General features: G+C 36.5%; 4 protein-coding genes across 4 annotated transcripts; 2 read left to right on the top strand and 2 right to left on the bottom strand.

Moving 5' to 3' along the window:
* Window positions 1–516: 516 nt before the first annotated feature.
* Window positions 517–4,517, bottom strand: LOC148957657 (profilin-3-like). The gene is made up of 2 exons (XM_089114731.1): window positions 4,380–4,517; window positions 517–3,227 (listed from the first exon to the last, which is right to left on the bottom strand). Exons 1-2 carry the CDS (start codon window positions 4,488–4,490, stop codon window positions 2,955–2,957), a joined length of 384 nt encoding a protein of 127 aa, XP_088970857.1. The 5' UTR covers window positions 4,491–4,517; the 3' UTR covers window positions 517–2,954.
* A 75-nt stretch (window positions 4,518–4,592) lies between these two features.
* Window positions 4,593–11,698, top strand: LOC135684902 (trafficking protein particle complex subunit 1). Its single transcript, XM_089114730.1, has 4 exons — window positions 4,593–4,786; window positions 9,337–9,407; window positions 10,358–10,493; window positions 11,164–11,698. The coding sequence occupies exons 1-4, from the start codon at window positions 4,688–4,690 to the stop codon at window positions 11,278–11,280; spliced, it is 423 nt and encodes a 140-aa protein (XP_088970856.1). The 5' UTR covers window positions 4,593–4,687; the 3' UTR covers window positions 11,281–11,698.
* Window positions 11,699–11,831: 133 nt separating this feature from the next.
* On the bottom strand, window positions 11,832–13,336 carry LOC148957656 (uncharacterized). The gene is made up of 3 exons (XM_089114729.1): window positions 13,184–13,336; window positions 12,707–12,853; window positions 11,832–12,250 (listed from the first exon to the last, which is right to left on the bottom strand). Exons 1-3 carry the CDS (start codon window positions 13,215–13,217, stop codon window positions 11,973–11,975), a joined length of 459 nt encoding a protein of 152 aa, XP_088970855.1. The 5' UTR covers window positions 13,218–13,336; the 3' UTR covers window positions 11,832–11,972.
* Window positions 13,337–16,311: 2,975 nt separating this feature from the next.
* On the top strand, window positions 16,312–17,851 carry LOC135684901 (uncharacterized). The gene is made up of 3 exons (XM_065200596.2): window positions 16,312–16,503; window positions 16,834–16,980; window positions 17,415–17,851. Exons 1-3 carry the CDS (start codon window positions 16,470–16,472, stop codon window positions 17,690–17,692), a joined length of 459 nt encoding a protein of 152 aa, XP_065056668.2. The 5' UTR covers window positions 16,312–16,469; the 3' UTR covers window positions 17,693–17,851.
* The last annotated feature ends 1,448 nt before the right edge of the window (window positions 17,852–19,299 follow it).

Genomic DNA, 19,299 nt, shown 5'->3' with positions numbered 1-19,299 from the left:
CTAGGGATACTTATTTTAAGCTGATTTATATTATTCTTATTTGGATGTCAAAGAGTGTAGTCAAAGTATGTCACTCTGTATGCAAAGTTTCTTTTTGATAGACATTGTACATTGAACTTAATTTTCCTTCTGGCTCTTTTTATCTTTTGGCCTTCTTTCTAGCTCCACTTAAAAACAAAACTCAGTAAACTTTTTCTTTCTTGCCGCTATGCTTTTTTCGTGGCACTAAATATGCAGCTAAAATAAGGGAGCTCTTATTGAGGTTTTGGAACCGCATTTTGATTAAAGGTCTGGATTTTAGGAACTTTAGAGACTTGGTCTTGAGCTGTAATCTTTAGAAAAAAGTGTGTAGTGAATATTCGTGTAATGCGTATTTGTTGAGATTTATGACGACTTATACGACTCCTGTCTTGCAAATTTTTTGAGATAGATTCAAAGGGGTGGATAAGATATCTGGGGAGGGGCGATTCGCCCATTTGACACTATCGCCGATCCGACACCACCCTGCTTAAATATAAATTACGACCATCAACAATAGACAACTTGCACTTGACATCATTACATAGTGGCTGAAGTTTGTTGCAATAACACGGTTCATGACATCATGGTTACGCTGTTTCCGTACTGACTTTTTGTAGGATTGAGACTTTAGGCTTCGAGATTTGTGACTAATTACTATTACAATGTCTCTTTAAAGCGTTCTTATATGTTGTTTATAAGCCATTTTCAAACCTTTTTATGAAATATTTAGGATCAAGAACCATTCTAGCAAAGAGTTTTAATTAAAAATTTTCAGTGAAGAATATGGATGTCCTCCCTACTGTACTGCAGGCATAGCTTGTTTCCTCGTTCTACAGCGCAGTAGTGGAGCCACTTCACTAAAACATCGTGATTATAGAAAATACAATACTCTGTTTCTATTTGCCAGCATGCTTGCATTATTTAAAAAGGCCCCACGGTGGCTTGGCATCTGGGGGTTATAGTAGCATTTTGTTTGTCAGTGGTAGGGGGACTCGTAGAAATTTCCCCTTCCATTTACCATGTTCAAAATGCCCTGCGAAGAGCTCTTGGAATTTTGGATGAAGAGGTCAAACAGTATGGTGGAGCCATTTCATGCAGGGACTAAAATACCGTTGTCCTAGATTAGCCAGCTGCCAGCGACCCCCTAGTTTAGGGTTGGTGGCGTGGGCCCTAATCTGGATATCTTACAAAAAATCCTGAGATGTGGCCTGCTCGGCTATCAAAATTATTTTGTTGCGTTGCATTTTAGGTCGAGGTAAAAAGTTGTCTTTGATCACAAAAAGCTTATCATGTAGTTCACAGTTGCCCTAACCAGAGGCGAAGCTAAAATAACTGCTGTATGTTAGGTGGGGGAGGGGGTGCACGTCTCAAGATTTTCCGATGAAAATAGCTCAAAATGACTACAACGTGGTCAAATTGCAGGATATTAATCGAGAATACACAGACAGGAATGGAAAATTTGTTTATTGCTATTCATAAATCATAGAAGTTTAAAATATTAGAGCGACAACCCCAAAGTTGGAGGGGCAAGTGGCAGGAGTTCTGGTCAGGTTTTGATGGAATTTTACATAGGATAGAAGAGCTGAAATTACTGCATTTTCTTTAAAACCCTAGCAAACAAGCTAAATGGGACAAAAATCTTTTGCATAGCATGGTGATAGAAATAGGCAATGATGGGAATGAAATGTATACTTAAATTATATTATTGTATGTATGTTATCAATGCTTTTACTAATATGGTCTCAAGTTTATCTCATTCGCAAGTTTATCTCTCATATGTAAAATTATACTTGAAAAGCCCCTTCATGATGCATGAAAAAGTACCTGCAATTGCCCTTTTGGTGTTTTCAAAAATATTTTCTGCAAAGAAAGCTACCAGGTGTGGCTGAGCCTTTTTAAAAAATTCCCAGGGGGTTCAAGCCTAAAGCCTTCATGCAGTCAGTGCTGATACCTAAATCATTGAAGCCATGATAATTTTCTTACAAAACTTAAAAAAACCATTGAGTGGTAGGAAGCAGGCCTGTCAATCCTCCATGTTTTGCCGGGGGACTCCATGTTTTTGTTGCTTTTTCCTGGTACCTCCAATTTTTTTAAAATTTTCCCATTCCTCAATTTTTCAAATTTAAAATTCATTTAGTAGGAATTATTACAATGACTTTCTCACTATCAGTGCTTATGAAGAAAAAAAACACTAAAGATAATTATGAAGAAGTTTCTCCTGATAATTTTGTCATCAGCTGTTTTTCCAGCACAATATTATACAAGAATGTTGTTTACAATTCAACAAATTTCGGTGATCTCTTTGTTTTTCACCAGATCTTCCTGTTCAATTATCGCGCAACTGGATAATTATCAATGACAAGTAAACATATTATCATTGACAAGAAAAAATATTTTTCTATTTTTCCTATGATAGCATCGTTCTTATAATAACCTATCAATAAAGCAGCTACATCTTTCTTAAATTTGCCTTAGTGCAACATTTCTATGAAATTAACCATTGTATAGACAAATGTTATTTCTAGTCTAGGTGACTGGATGCTAAAACCAGTATCCTTTTAATTTTTTCTTGCCAGAATTTTCATTGTATTACTTCTCATATTTTCTTAATTCAATTAATATCAAACAGCATAAAGCAAAGCTTAGGGAAAATCCTATGCCACATCAAACTCATGGCAATAATCAAAGTGCATAAAATGTTGTATTGAGTGGCTGCTGAAAACCAACATGATATCAGATTCATTGCTAACAATGAGCCTTTGCGAGGGTGGCAAATTATCCAGGTGACAATCAAACAATGGCAGTAAACTTTACGGATTAACCATAATTGATTTCAGATTGTCTGAAAATGCATTATGGGATGCTTGCGTAGTGCAATGGGTCATTGTTAGCAATGAGTCTTTAAGAACACAGATTACACTGCTGACATATTTCTAGTAGTTATGAATCTGCAACTGTTCAGCCAGTTGATGAGCAGCAGAGTAACAATATGCGGACTGTGAATCTGTATTGTATTCACAAATAATGATGCATTTACCAGTTCGCACAATTACAAAACCAGACTTTTTCAGACAGCAGACCACTGATGAACCAGGTTCACAAGCAAGATATGTGTACTTTTCACCACCCAATGTTATACCAGTATATAGTGTTGCTGGGTCACTTGAAAGAGATCTTTCAACAGTCCTGATTTCTGCTTGACTTATCTGTCAAAACAAATAGATGAAGGGTATAATACCCATGATAGAAAACCCAATCCAAGAATTAAAAGAAGTTGATTTCAACAAATAGTTGATGAACTGCTTGTTATCTAAATATTTCATGTGTCAATTTAACTTGGTAAATTACACTTGAAGACTAGCACTCTAACAAAGCAGGAGACCCAAAAAGTCAGATGAGGGTAAGCAATTGAATTCCAGAAAACTTGTATAAATTTGGTTTGCGTGTAGCTGCAAGCAATAGCGCCCTATAAGCTGCAACCTGTGAGCAAGGAATTTGAGCTTTGAGCAACAAAAATCAAATAATCACATTGTGGGTCAGGTGCAAGTAGAAAATAGCCAGCAAAGCTGCAGGTTTTTCAGGTTGGGCTGCAAACAGAATTTTCAGGCTTGGCTGCAAAGATAATTTTCAATCACCTTGCCTACAACCTGCAAACAATTTTGAAGTGCACATGAAGATAACTTAAGTGTGATTTTAGAAAATTACTTTGTTGCATATAGCTACATATGACATTTAATTTTCCAATCTGGCTTAAGGCTTACAATGACTGCCTGAACATAGGCAAGCTATGCCCAGCAGTGTTGAAAGGGATATTGTTTTATTAGCCAGTGATTAGTAAAGACCCTCATCTTACATGATCAGATTTTGTCAAATTAAATTCACTGAATCTCCTTTGCATCAAACTTTGTCAAATCGAAAGCTACACCAGGGAGGGTGAGAGAAAGAAATTACATTCATTCACGATTGGATTAAGTCGAAAGAGATAGAACATGCACTATTCTCAAAAAATCGTATTTGAAAGTCTGGAAAGGCCTTTCGGCTTTTGATTTTTCCTAATACGCTGTCAGATTCAGCTGAATGCAATGAGTCAAATTTTGGACCCCGAAGTTAAGAGTTAAACTAGGTTTTTAAGATTTTGCACTAAAAACTGGCATTTTCAACCACATAAATCAACTAACTGCTGATTAAGTGTTCTAGTTAATAGTAAGATAATGTGGAAAGTGAGGCATTTCAGCGAGAACATAGTTGTGTAATCAAGGAAGTTCTGAGATCGTTTTAAATCACGAATTTATCGTTCTAAAATCTAAACCGAACACAAGGATGAGTTTTACGACACGACAAAAAAAAGCAAAATTAACTGTAAGGTCTTGGCTTGAAGCATAGCAAACACCATCAACACCATAAATAGCTGCTCTGGATATTCCCTCTTGAGAAAGTAGCTTATTCTCTAAAATTGACTGCCAAGTCATCGCTTCAACAATGTAAAAATGCCCCGGTTGCTATATAAGGTGCAACGGCTTTATTAAAGGTGGTGGAATATTTCCGGCCTCTTTTTGAAGCATACTGTCACACTCTCTAATTTTGTGACATCGGTCTGTGTTTACAATGAAAGGGTGGTAGAACTCGAAGAATATCGTGTGATTTTACCAACACGAAAGGCACCAGGATGACCATTTATAACATGTACATGTTTGATCGAAACGGAACTTGTTTGTTTTACCAGGAATGGCAAAGAAGGAAGGACTCGCAATTATCAAAGGATGAGGTAAGGCGGCGGCATAGATAAACAAAGCAAGATTTTGATATAGGAACTACCTAGCTACACGCAAAAATGGCACCAAATAAATCTATTGAGCCCTCCTCATTAGCATTGGGTTTGAAAAGGCCCCCACCCAATTAGAAGTACAGCTTTTGAAAAAGGAAGCCAATTGTTTGGAGCTTCCACTAATTCATTTTTATAGTAGATACATTAACAATCTGTACAGCACACCAAATAAAAAACGGTGTGATTTAGAAACCATTATTATATAAAATCTCTGTATCTCCATAAGATGGGTAACATAGGGGCCCAATAACTATGTACGAAGAAGATGTCTGGTACGTAATATGAGCTTGGTAAAGAGCGGTAGCAAGAAGGATTTGGCTTTTCTATGAAGATGTTCATAAGGAAAAAAATATCAGAATACAGGGTCTTGGGAAGAATTTACTCTCGTTGACATTGTCATTGACGATAGAGTACGATCTCTCAGGCTGATTCTTTTTAATTTATACCGTAAAAGCTCTATTAAGCCCCAGGGGCTTATTTGTTTTTCAGGCTTAGAATGAAAAGCTTATTTGAGAGGGTGGCTTATCTGAGGGGGGGGGGGCTCTTTTGAGAGGGTGGCTTATTAATCATTGAAAACAAAACATTATAAAAATGCAAATGCTCTAGGATTTCTTCGAAAGATCAGCATCAGTATCCTCTTGACTTCTAAGGTGCATAAGGAAATCTTTACATGAACCGTATGCACATGATCTTATCATCATCAACACCCATCAAGAGACCCACTCAATGTGCATGTTTTATTTGTTTGAAAGCAGGGATCTTAATAGAAAGGGAGGGCTTATTTTAAATTTTGGCATGGTAATGGGGCTTGATAGAGAGGGGCTTAATAGAGAGGTGGCTTGATAGAGAGGGGGGCTTAATAGAGCTTTTACGGTATAGCGATTTACAATGATTTACAAAGATTCATGAGCATTTGAGCTGATTCATGATGACCTTCGCAGATTTATCACAACAATAAACTCACAATGATTCATGATTCTTAACACTGCTTCATGGTGATTAATGCTGGTTCACAACCATTTGCATTCATTCACGATGGTTCATGATTATGCAGAGATATCGTAAACTTGAAGAGTTTATTGTTTCATTCGACAAAACAGCTAATTGCAATCCAACCAATGATGAGATAAGAGTTGCATGTAGATTGTCAGGGCTTTCAGGCATCTTTGTTAAAGGCAGTCTGTCCCCTCAATGATTGGCTAATATGAACAATAGCTTATCCTGCCTCAATGGATTGAGCTGCTTGCTTTCGCAAGGCAAGAATACAAATTTGCAAAATTGTCTTATAGACCAGAGGTGAGAGGGGGAGCATTATCACCTGAGCTGGCAATTAACCAGACTAACTTTTTCTGACTCAACTTTTTGCGTAGATTACGAATCCGGATGCTGCTTTGGCGTTTAGGGGGCGTTTTCTAGATATAGGGGGTCAAAGCCCAAAAAACACGCGATGTGACCTATTTTGACTGTATTTAATTATTGCACTTTAGGAAATGTTTAATTTTATTAAAAATTGGTTTCTTGATCAATGCTCTGTCAAACTTGGCTTTTTCTGGCATTGATGGGGGGGGGGGGGCAGGCAATTACAGGGAAGGGGAATTTCACTATTACTGTATTCTTAAAGCGTTTAGTTTAAATTCACCTTCTCCTTCTGATTCGCTTTATTTTTCTTCGCTTGCAAACAATAGCTCCGCAATGTCCTCAGGATAGTATAGTAGGGCTCCGTGAACCAATCAATTAACAGATCATCTAACCAGCCGTGATTGGCTGGTTCTTTTTTGTTGATTATGCTTTGTAAAGCTTGTCTCTTTACTCTTGCTACAAAGTTTGCACGCTTGAAGTGTTTTTCGAGGCTGCTTTTACATGAGGGCAGCAGTGACCCACAGTTACTTTGTTTTCCTTTTGAAAAGTCCACCAGAATTCGCAATAAAGATAGCGCAAAAGCATTTAGATCAAGTAGTCTCTTGTATTTTCCTCTTCTGTACTACATAAAGAAATGCAAGTTTTTAGCCTTGTTGGCTAAAAGGATAACAAGAATATCAACATCTCCAGAGCGCACAATGCAAACTGTCTCCTGTCCATTATTCATCCGTAGGGCATGGTGAAGTAGGTAGCAGATTTTGGTATCTGCTTTCCCATGGTTTGTGTTTGACTTTCCCACCTGAGTTACATCTTTGCTCTCAATCTTAACACAAGAATTTTTTCTTGCAAAGTATATTACTTGATCGTTGAGTTGAGACTACTTATTGTGGCGCTAGAAATTCTCCGACGGAGGGGCTTGACCCTCCGATAGGGGGGCTATGCAATTGGAGAGAAAGCATGGAATCCCAATTGCAAAAAGACGCACAATCATTAAGATTATGACAGGACATGAATATAACGGACAAGAAAGAACAGCTACTTAGAGCGTGATTAATATTCTTTTGTAGGGAACTCGCCTTTATAACAAAATATCCCTAAAAAGACAAAAGACATATGTTAAGAAAGTTCTTTGTATGTCTTTTTCCATGATTTTTCTATATTCACAACGCTGTAAACTTTTCTGAGTAATAAAAAAAGACTTCATTTAATCATTAAACAGAATAGGAACCATGACACGAACGTTAGTACCTGAGACGGCACCATGGTTGCCGCAAAAGGTGGGGGAATTTTCGAACTTTGATGCTTCCAGTTTGCTGGAAAATTCACTCATTCAAGACATTTTTACTACTTTACAACACAGCCTTATTCCTAAAATAAATATCCGCGGGTGGAACGCTATTTGACTGTTTTAATCGATTTTCTGGTAGTCATTCTCATCATTCGCGCAACCAACGCTGAAAAATTGTAATGTGGAGTTTAGCTCCCAGTGGTTTCAGTTTGCAAATTAACGGTTGAAATATTAACGTGCCGAGGAGCGAAGAGGAACAAAGCGAAATGAAAATGAAAACAATCAAATATACCATCGACTATTATTTATTTTTTTAACTAACGCCACCACCAAGTTTGCTGAGTAAGTACCAAAAATGTCGAATCTGATGCGAACAGATTCAGAACTCTTGGGGGGAGGGGTGTTATCCATGTGTCCCAATGTGTGTGTGGGTTATTAGATCTCTTTATGTCTTTTTAATGCTATCTCTTTATCTTTTGAAGTTATGTCCCAGTGATTTAAAATTTTCCTTACATTGATAGTTAAACTGTCTGATGGTATGCATCAAAGTATTCGATTTTTGCAATTTTTATGATTGTGTTCCAGATAATTCGATGTTGAAGATAAAAATAACTTACAGAAAGTTTTTCGATTCTTTACTCCGAAGATTTTTCAAGTTCTCACCGAAATTTCACCGATTATTTTTCCAGATTAATTTTTGGCACCGGGTTTTTTGGTACTATGATTGATTTTTATGCAGTATGTAGTAGCATACACTTGGCTGTTTGGCATCTGTATCTTCAGTTGTTGCAAGGGCAAGAGGATCAGTAAGAGCTTTGTCTATATCAACGGATCCTTTTTCTTTGAACGATGTTGAACAACAAGTTTTCAAAACTTCTTATATTTCAAAAACATACGTAATTTGAAACTATTATCACTGTCTTTTCGTTTTCGTAAGATTACTACATCACCAGATAATAACAAAAATTACCAATTTTTAAAGTGTGATAGCAGAAAACAGTCAAATTAGGTCAAAACGCGTGTTTTTGGGCTTTGACCCCCTATATCTAGAAAACGCCCCCCTAAATGCCAAAGCAACATCCGGATTCGTAATCTACACAAAAAGTTGAGTCAGAAAAAGTTAGTCTGGTTAATTGCCAGCTCAGGTGATAATGCTCCCCCTCTCACCTCTGGTCTATTACTGATGACGTTGAGTTGAGTCAACATCACTTCTTAGCCGCAAGCAAAAGCAAGCAGGATGCTAATTAGAGGAAAATGGGAATTCTTTGCTTGGCCTTATAAAACTGCAACAGCATAACCCCCAGTATCAGAACAAAAAAATGTGTCATGCGGCTGCAGCCAAAGGGTCCACCTGGCCAATGGGCAACTTCCCTTTTGGCATGGCCAAAATAAAAATTAGCAAAATTGACTTGCTGATGACGATGAGTCAACATCATTTCATAGCCGCAAGTCATAGAAAGTGGGACACTAATAAGAGGAAACGGTTACAGAAATTGCGGAGAACGGTTACTTAACTAAACTTCGCACTAAATCCTTAGACAATAACAGTAGTTACCATTATTAACTAAAACAATAACTAAGAAGTTATGATTTCAGGCACACAGTCTCAAAACTTCAAAGTAAACTTGTCTGCGCAAGAAACAAAATTTCCAGTCTGGGTTGTTGCTAAATTTTCCAGTCTTTAATACAACTGTAAAGATTTAACTTTTTGTATATAACTGTACGCCAAAGTGCCTTTCAAAAGCTACAAAGAGTTCCAAAAATTGAACAAAGCACAAAGTTTTGCATAAGAGCCTTAGATCTTAAAAAATTTTCTTTATAATTTTACTGTTTTATTCTTTAGGAATTCAAGCTTACATATGGAATGCTTTTCTCCTTGAAGTCATTTGTCAGCCGCATATCACCAGTTGATCCGTATCTTTTCTTATATCAGTAACCTAGAACCAACAAAGGAGATGCTCATCAAGGATTATATTTGCAAGGATTATAGTTTGAAATATCTTCTCTTAACATACTTTATAAATGATTAAACCTGGTGAATATAGGGAAATTGGGTGACCAACATGTTTTACTGGATGTTATATTTGTAGGATGCTATTTTCCAGAGAGATTTCCTTGATTCATCAATTAAGTCAATCCACTTCCTAGCCAGATTTTAAACTTTATTTCTTGCACATGCAATTTTGAAAATATGAAGATGCAGATTTGAAATTTGCTGTTTGGAATGAAGGAACAGGATTGCTATAGCATTGCTTTCACTTTATTTTGCTCAAAATTCAATCCAATATAGTGAGGTATTGCCCGATTGATACCAATAGTGTTTAATTTTATTAGCTAGGAATTTTGTTTTGCAAATGCACAAAAGCACCAGGAAAAATGCATGATGCTTGTCAAGTGGTTTCACTGTGTCATGGAGCAGTTTCAGCATCTTCAGTTTCAGTTGTGTTTCAGAATGTTGTGGTTTAAGGCTCACCTTTGTTCTTTTGTGTGGTCACAAAACCACCTGCACTGCAAAGTTGCAAAATCATTGTTTCTGTAGAATTCCATGTTATCTAGCAGCAACGTCTGTTTGAAAACGTACAAAACAAGATAAGGGCAGGTTGTCAAAAAACTAAGACTATAAGTTGTATTCATGTGATAGGGCAGATATGTGCAAGTTGAGGATATAAAATTTGAGCATCAAATTTTCCAATCTGGTTCCCAGACATTGAATTCTCCCAGGCTGTTATTAAAAGTAAGCTCTGGTTAAAGGGATGTAAACTAGATTATGTTAATTAAACAAATTTATATGAACTTCAAGTTCACTTTGCAAAGCTGTTCAAATCAAAACTTATCACTTCCATATTTCCTTGACTTGGAAGCAGAAAGGACAATTTTGTAAGCTACAAAACAAACAGATACAAGTTTCATTTGTATGAAACCCCTACTGGTGTAAAAATTTTAATGAACACGGATATAAATGTTACAAACATCAACGAGTATCTTCACTATATTTACATGGTAAGTGTCTATTTATTTACTCACCATTTCAAAGCCAATTCACCAAGTGTTTGTAATAAGTGACCAAAACATTTTTTATGCTTGAATTGCTTTTAAGCATTATTTAGTTTTCATGAGGTCATCTTCAATTTTGACATTTGTTGTTTAAGATGAAATGTGGTATTGCAAAATAGCTTTTATGCAGCAGTAGCACATATCAGTGCTTGCCTGAGAAGACTTTATGGTCAATTAAGATAAAAAACTGGTTTTATCTTATCACTACCTTAAATTTTTTCAAAACTTAATCACTCTAGTAAGATTTATTGGAACTGATTAAATTAAATCTTCAAATTTTGAGGTTTTTGTAATCTGATAGAAATGGATAAATTAAAATATATCACTTATTTTAGAGATTGTAAGAGATTTTTAGAGAAGAGATTATAAAATACATAAAAAAATTTCCATGTTCAATTGCCATATGAAGGCAAATAATTTATTTGAAATTGGCTTTGAAAAAAGCAAACATTTTACGACATACTAAAACCTTTTTCGTCTGACACTCCTCAGAGCATAAAATAAACTGTCGTAAAATGCTTTTTTCAAAGCCATTTTCAAATTCTGTACCGCAAAAAAATTGTTCACAATAATTTATTTATAATTTTAAAAATTTTAAATTCCCTCTTTTCTTTAGCTTTATGTGGATGTTGTTATCAAGAGTCCTGTCAGTGAAATTGGGGAGCCCATAGAATCAGAGCTGTTTTCATCAAGCCTAAATAATTACATCCAATCTCTTCCCATCTATCAATAGATTTTGCAAAATGAAGTGCAGCTAATTATCTTATGCAAATATCATTGTATTGTAGTCTTATGTAGAATATTGGAATTTGTAAATATCAGTATGTAGCTAAATATCAGTTCTCAGAATTGAATATTTGTTGCATTTAATTTGAATTGTATCTTTTTCCATTTTCCCCCCACGTTTTTCTAGTTTTGCTAGCTCTTTACTTCCTTAAACATTAGATAACTGATACTGACACTTATTTGTTCCTGACATGCATCATAATTCATAACAACACTTCAATGGAGAAATGAAGTTGAAAATAAATGGTCAAGTAATGCCTAGTCTAAACGTCCTCCCTCTTTTGTGGTTCATTCCACGTTTCGCGTGTAAACAAAGGTTCCTGTAACTACTAGGTTGCTGAGAGAAGTTGAATGATTCACTATATCTAGGTCACGCCGATTTGTCTCAATTGCAAGAAGGGCCTACACTCCCTTAAACTTTCCGATCTGTCGCTGAATAGAATTTTTACATCAGTGATCTATGAAATTGCTAAGAAGGTGAAGAAAATACAGCTTACGTTCAATTGCTTTTAATGGAAAGATATCCTTTCAAATACGTCATTCAAACTATTCAATGAATTAAGGAATTAAACTACATTCTTTGTCACAAGGCAGTCTCGTACATTTAACTTTCAGTGTGTATTTGGAACATCCCGGTTATTAGTGAAGTTTCTTTGAGTACCCGTACTTCTTGCCTGGTCTTCCTGGCCTGCCGCGTGGTCCGCGGGGTCCCCCAGGTCCTCTTGGTCCGGGTGCTCCGTCAAATCCGGGTTGTCCCTTCTTACCGGGTCTTCCTGGTCTTCCTGGAAAACCTGGTCTACCTGGGCGACCTGGTCTTCCACGCTTCCCTGGACGACCGGGTAGTCCGTCTAATCCTGGTCGTCCTGGTCGTCCTCTTTTTCCTGGTCTGCCTGGTCTGCCTGGTCGCCCTTTTCGTCCTAATGTGAGATCAAAAGAAGTGTACGGGACTTCGAAGAAACGTTTTGAGGTATAAACGTTTATACAAGTTAAATACAAGGCACTTTCAATGGGAAAGCAAGTGCTGAAAGGCTCAATTTATCTATGAATGAAACGTATTTTTAAACCGTTTATCACAATTCTTGTATTAAATTATTCTTATAAAACGGATATTTTGTCCAAACTCAAAATTGCTAGAAGGTCCAGTACCTGATTTTAACGTGGATTTGGTGCTAAAAGCTTCAAGAAAATAGTTTTAAAACTACTGCTATCTTCACTTGAATTATATGTTTTGATCAACAACAATTTCATATTCGTTTACTACTGAAACACATGCTACCTTGAAGGTATTCGATAAATTTCAAACAACATTAAAAACAGCTTCATATCCATCGTTTGCAGCAAGGGCAGCTAAATGAAGAGAGCCACAGACATACCTTCCTCGCCTGGGGCACCTGGGGGTCCCACTGGTCCTGCTGGCCCTGCTGGTCCTGGAGGTCCTGGTGGTCCTTTTACCACTTTGTAGCCGTAGCCTCCATATCCATCTTCCTCTTCACCGTCAATGTAAAGGGCATTTGCGATTCCTGAAAGGCGAAATCAGCCACAGTAAAATACTAAACTTGATAGCATAGTTTTGCAATTGAAGAGAGTCGAGTATGCTTTACATATTTCGATTACTATCTTGAGTAGAAGGCATTTTTGGGCAAAAAAACAACAGAGAAAACTTTTGCTAAAGACAAACCCGTGTTCTTATTTCTACAATAAACATAAACCAAAGATATATCAAGAAAGAAACTGTTTTTCATTATTTGTGTTTTGTAAAATTGTGATTCATAGAATTATGTTAGCGTTTATCACATAGCTAACAGAAGCAAAACTGGTTCAATAGCATGCAGGATTGTAAATTTGCTTACCCAGAATCACACAGCAAAGTATGATTGCCTTCATCTTGAATTGTCAATAACTGGATAACGTCAATAACCCTTCGATGCAGACGATGCTGGAGCACTGACTGTGGATCTCATGCAAGCCAGCTTTTTTATAGACAACCAGTCACAATTGTGGTTAAACTGCTTGATTTGCTAACTGCTTCATCTTGTGATTAAGTTTTAATTTGCTTTGGACCACGTTACTTTTTAATCGAAATTTAAATGGCAAAGTGTCTCTGAAAACCCGTGTGAATGGAATGCATAGCCCACAAGATATTGATTGAGGAAACTATGATTTTTTACCTGGCCTACCCACAAAAATATTAATAAGATGAGTTCATTTAATAGCATGAGATTTCTTTCAAGCATGCTTGTGGGGCTAGTTAACTGCGAAATAAAAAGCCACTAATAATATTGATATTCGGTTTCTCTCTAATTGATTTGATAACTGTGACTGGCTCATTTAGAATTCTGGGAATAGTTATAAAGACTCTGGCTGATGCAATCGTATTTTATAGAAAACAAATAAAAAAGTTCTTGATTTAAGTATTGGATTTTTGTACTACGAGACAGGAAAGTAAAGGGGTATTATCTAATCTAGATCTGAAAGCTCTTTTGTTTATATGATTTTGAAAACATTCAAATGACAAAGACAACGAGAAGGTCAAAGAGAAGCACCATAAGATATCAGATATAAGTATGACATCAATTCTTCTGGTTCAAGTGAAATGAAGGAACTTTCAATAAGCAAACCGGTGAGGAAATCCCTCATCAGGCCCTAAGATTTTTTACAAGTTTGCCAATGACACCCAATTGGTACGTGCATGTTCTTGTATAAAAAGCTTAAAAATTAATCTAGTTGCATTAGTCCGGTGTGTGTACTCCCAGTTATCCTAAAAAAGGATTTTCAATGATTCTTTTGCTTTTCGGAATATTTTACAGAATTGCTAGGCAAACTTTTACTGTGCCATGATTGAAATATAGAATAGTCTTTCTTGAAAAGTACTTCTTGATAATTTTGGTTTTAAATGACATAAAAACTGTGTATAATAAAGTATATTGTATAATCAAAATGATGTTAGGATTGAATACAATTGAATGATAAATCAGCGTGCAATAGTTGTAAGATTGAAGAATAACTTTGAAACCATTTTTTTTTGTTTTCTCAAGATCGTTTTAAGAAATAACAGAATCCAAAGAAAATTTTACATGCAAAAAATGTAAGCTCATTGTTTAGAATAGGAACTCGTTTTCGCCCCTGGGTTTTTATATAATAACCCTTTATTCCCCTTCAATTCCTCTTCTCGCCTCCAATTTTCTCTCTAATAATGCAAATGATGTTTTTTTCGCAATAACGAAGCATTACTTCCTTCTTTATTGTTTTATTTCAAGATATCTAGCGAAGACTAGGGAGCTGGTTGTTTATGGAAATTTGTACAAAAAGTATTTATTACAAAACCACTTGTATTGGTCTGTATTATTCACAAGAAAAAAAACATTCAACAAGTTGGTAAAAAAGGCCTAATTTTCGTTGTTCTTGGAAAACGTAATATTCGTTGTTCTTGGACAAGAACTTTGAATTACAAATAAAAAGAAATATAAAATATGCATCAATAAATATGCCTTTTACCGTATCTCTTTGACTTAATTGTTTGGTAAACATCAATCGAATTATTCGAAATATATAACATATAATCTAGTACAGGTTTATGCCCGTAGTTTTTGCCCAACAAAAGGGCCTTATATTTTATTATGAATCTCTATGATTACCCTTTCAACCACCACCCCGAACCCCCTCATTCCAACATCAATAAACCAGATAGTATGACAAAAAACCATTTATTGCTAGGTACAGCTACTTTTTATAATTAGACCTTGCTACAATTTCATCAACCTTAGTTTATGACTGAAAAAACAAATAATATCATTGAATGTCTGACAGAAAATTTTGCTCACTTGTTGTGATTCAGTTTTGGATTGCTTAACTGCATTTGATTAGTTAATGACCTTCAGAGAAAATCTCTGAAGAAACTGAATGTACTGGTTATAGAGTATCTTTCTTTCGAAAATAAGACTTGCCGGGAGGGCCTTGATCCTTCTCCCCTAAAAAAATGTAAGCAGCATAGGTAAAATACATTATTTTGTAACAAATGGCTGTTTTTGCACTTATTTACCAGGGTTGGCCCCCCAAACAAAAGTTTAGTGAGTAAAGCCCTAGCAAAACGACTAAACATTTCACTAAACATTTCGCTCAACTTTTGTTTAGTGAAGTTGAGCGAAGTTTAGCGAGGGTGGCAAAACGTGACTAAACTTTTGACTAAACTTCACTCAACTTTTTTGAACTGCGAGCTGTCTGTGACGCTGTTGGGTTGTTGGGGATCTTGCATAGGAGTTTGCTTTTAATTTATTTGTTGCATGCACAAGCAGTGGATAAACATAAGAATTGGATGAAGCGACGGGGAAAGAAAAGATTTTTTGGCAGATTAACAACAAAGTTGACCGTTGAAGAAGACACAGTAGCGTGCAACGAGATATGCAGATGTCTCATAAAGGCTTTTTAGATCACGTAGAGACAGGAAAACCTACGAAAACAGACGAAAACCTTTGGATTTCCACAGCTAGTGCGCTTGCGCGATCACAACAAATGTTTAATTGGTGGCAAAACTACTAAACATTTGCTAAACAACACTAAACAACGCTAAACATTTTTGACCAGGATCAAACTTTGCTCAACAACACTCAACACGACTAAACAACACTGAACAGGGTAGCAAAACGACTAAACTTTTCACTAAACTTTTGACTAAACAAGGTTTGGTTTAGACAATACCCCTTCGCTATTACTTATCGCAGTACAAAATCCAATACTATATCAATATCAATAATGGCCTTACATTTCGCTGTTAACTAGCCCCACAAGCACGCTTGGAAGAAATCTCATACTATTAAATGAACTCATCATATTAATATTTTCGCGGGTAGGCCAGGTAAAAGATCAAAGTTTCCTCAATCAACATCTTGCGGGCTATGCATTCCATTCACACGGGTTTTCAGAGACACTTTGCCATTTAAATTTCGATTAAAATGTAACGTGCCCAGAAGGAAACTACAATTTAATCACAAGATGAAGCAGTTAACAAATCAAGCAGTTTAACCACAATTGTGACTGGTTGTCTATAAAAAAGCTGGCTTGCATGAGGTCCACAGTCAGTGTTCCAGGATCGTCTGCATCGAAGGGTTATTGACGTTATCCAGTTATCGACAATTCAAGATGAAGGCAATCATACTTTGCAGTTTGATTCTGGGTAAGCAAATTTACAATCCTGCATGCTATTGAACCAGCTTTGCTTCTGTTAGCTATGTGATAAACGCTAACATAATTCTATGAATCACAATTTTACAAAGCACAAATAATGAAAAACAGTTTCTTTCTTGATATATCTTTGGTTTATGTTTATTGTAGAAATAAGAACACGGGTTTGTCTTTAGCAAAAGTTTTCTCTGTTGTTTTTTTGCCCAAAAATGCCTTCTACTCAAGATAGTAATCGAAATATGTAAAGCATACTCGACTCTCTTCAATTGCAAAACTATGCTATCAAGTTTAGTATTTTACTGTGGCTGATTTCTCCTTTCAGGAATCGCAAATGCCCTTTACATTGACGGTGAAGAGGAAGATGGATATGGAGGCTACGGCTACAAAGTGGTAAAAGGACCACCAGGACCTCCAGGACCAGCAGGGCCAGCAGGACCAATGGGACCCCCAGGTGCCCCAGGCGAGGCAGGTATGTCTGTGGCTCACATTATTTTGATGCCCTTGCTGCAAACATTGGATATGAAGCTGTTTTTAATGTTATATAGATTTTATCGAATACCATCAAGGTAGCATGTGTTTCAGCAGTAAACGAATATGAAATTGTCGTTGATTAAAACATATAATTCAAGTGAAGATAACAGTAGTTTTAAGACTATCTTCTTGAAGCTTTTAGCACCAAATCCACGTTAAAATCAGGTACTGGACCTTCTAGCAATTTTGAGCTTGGACAAAATATCCGTTTTATAAGAATAATTTAATACAAGAATTATGATAAACGGTTTAAGAATACGTTTCATTGATAGATAAATTGAGCCTTTCAGCACTTGTATTTAACAGCCTAAACGTATATACCTTAACAACGTTACTTCGAAGTCTCGGACACTTCTTTTGCTTTTACATTAGGACGAAAAGGGCGACCAGGTAGACCAGGCAGACCAGGAAAAAGAGGACGACCAGGAAGACCAGGATTAGACGGATTACCCGGTCGCCCAGGAAAGCGTGGCAAACCCGGACGCCCAGGCAGACCAGGTAGACCAGGTAGACCAGGAAGACCCGGTAAGAAGGGACAACCCGGATTTGATGGAGCACCCGGAACAAGAGGACCTAGGGGACCCCGCGGACCACGCGGCAGGCCAGGAAGACCAGGCAAGAAATACTGGTACTCAAAGAAATTACACTAATAACTGGATGTTCCAAATAAACACTGAAAGTTAAATATACGAGACTGTCTTGTGACAAGGAATGTAGTTTGATTCCTTAATTTATTGAATAGTTTGAATGACGTATTTGAAAGCATATCTTTCCATTAAAAGCAATTGAACAAAAGCTGTATTTTCTTCACCTTCTTTACCTTTAATTAATTAACTACAGCCAATTGCTTTTTGCACAACCATTGATTGAATTCAGCAGCAAGTCGAAGATCTTATCGAAAGTAGGCCCTTCTAGCAATTTAAGTCGACCACTGTTAGAATGTCATAACAATGTTGTAACAAGATTGAGATCATTTGCGTACAGGGTTTCTCAGAATAGGAAACGTTATAGGAAAGATGTTTTGGGGTATAATGAATGAAAATCCCTTTCATTTGTGAGCGTAACTAAACACAATCAAGGAAGCAGCACAATTCCTTCTTATTCGGGTATATGGAGAAATGAGACAAGCGGTTGCTTCAAAAGTTTCTGTTCATGACTAGTTCATGAGAAGTGAATTTGGGTGGAAAGTAAGAATGACTATATACAAAGATTTTATGTAAAATTATTCAAGCTTCCGTAGGTGTATCAAATCATCTGCAAAATGTGTCATTTAGAGTGCCAAAATGTGCCAAATATGCCATCATACAGGTCCTCGTCAGATGAGCTCGTAGCTTTTGCTTGATAATTAGAGACAAATATTTTTTTCGGGCTGAACGCAGATACGAATGTTCTGCAGAGAAATAACATCTTCAGCCCATGTCACATTGACACGGCTCGTGCGAAAGGCTTGTTAAAACTAAAATATTTGAATATGACAAAAGCCGTTGACTTAATAAGTTCATGTAGTTCGGCGCATAAGAAGATCGATGTTTGAAGCACGCCAAAGATAAACTTCACAGTAATACGATTGATGTGGTGCTCAGCCCCCTTTTTTGTCAAAAATGATCCAATTATCCTTCTTGCCAATATTTTGAAATTTTCTTGCATTAGTGGTCCTCTTGTTATATCAATAAACCTTTCGATGTCAACACACTAAACAAGTGAAGGTTCACAGCAATCAGAAATCAGAAATGTGTTCAGATTAAACTAGACCACCTTTCAGCTATTTAGGTACAGTCCTTATTAGACTGAACAGAATGAAAAGATAATAAACCTATATTCAGTAGATTCGATCATTTAGCAGTCACTGGCAATTGATACGAAATTCCTCCTTCTAGTTATACTTCTAAAGGAGTGCAGCAACGGCACTGTTGTAGCAATGCAGCAGTAACTGTCGATTTTCTGTATTACAGGTGGTTAAGTTGTAGTAGAAAAAGGCAGTGATAATCTCCTTTAACCGATCTAAATTCAACAAAAACGACGAAACCTATTTAACGAAATCCAAATCGGTGTGGAGCATTTTTAATCAATCTTACCTCAAACCATTGCCAAAAGTACTAAGAACACCAAGCAATTTGCGTTGTGTTTTTATACTTTTCAATTTATTTTCCGGATACTCCTATTTCCGCACTCTCTTCCCCCCAAAACAATGTTGATAATTTAGAAAAATATCATAAAAGAAGCGCAAAGAAAGTGCTTCCTAAAATCCTAACCCATT

This window comes from Rhopilema esculentum, chromosome 21, assembly GCF_057945365.1.
Source record: "Rhopilema esculentum isolate cy_ngs chromosome 21, ASM5794536v1, whole genome shotgun sequence".
Lineage (NCBI taxonomy): Eukaryota > Metazoa > Cnidaria > Scyphozoa > Rhizostomeae > Rhizostomatidae > Rhopilema > Rhopilema esculentum.
Note: the sequence above shows the minus strand (reverse complement) of the source record. Positions and strands in the feature narration are given on the sequence as shown.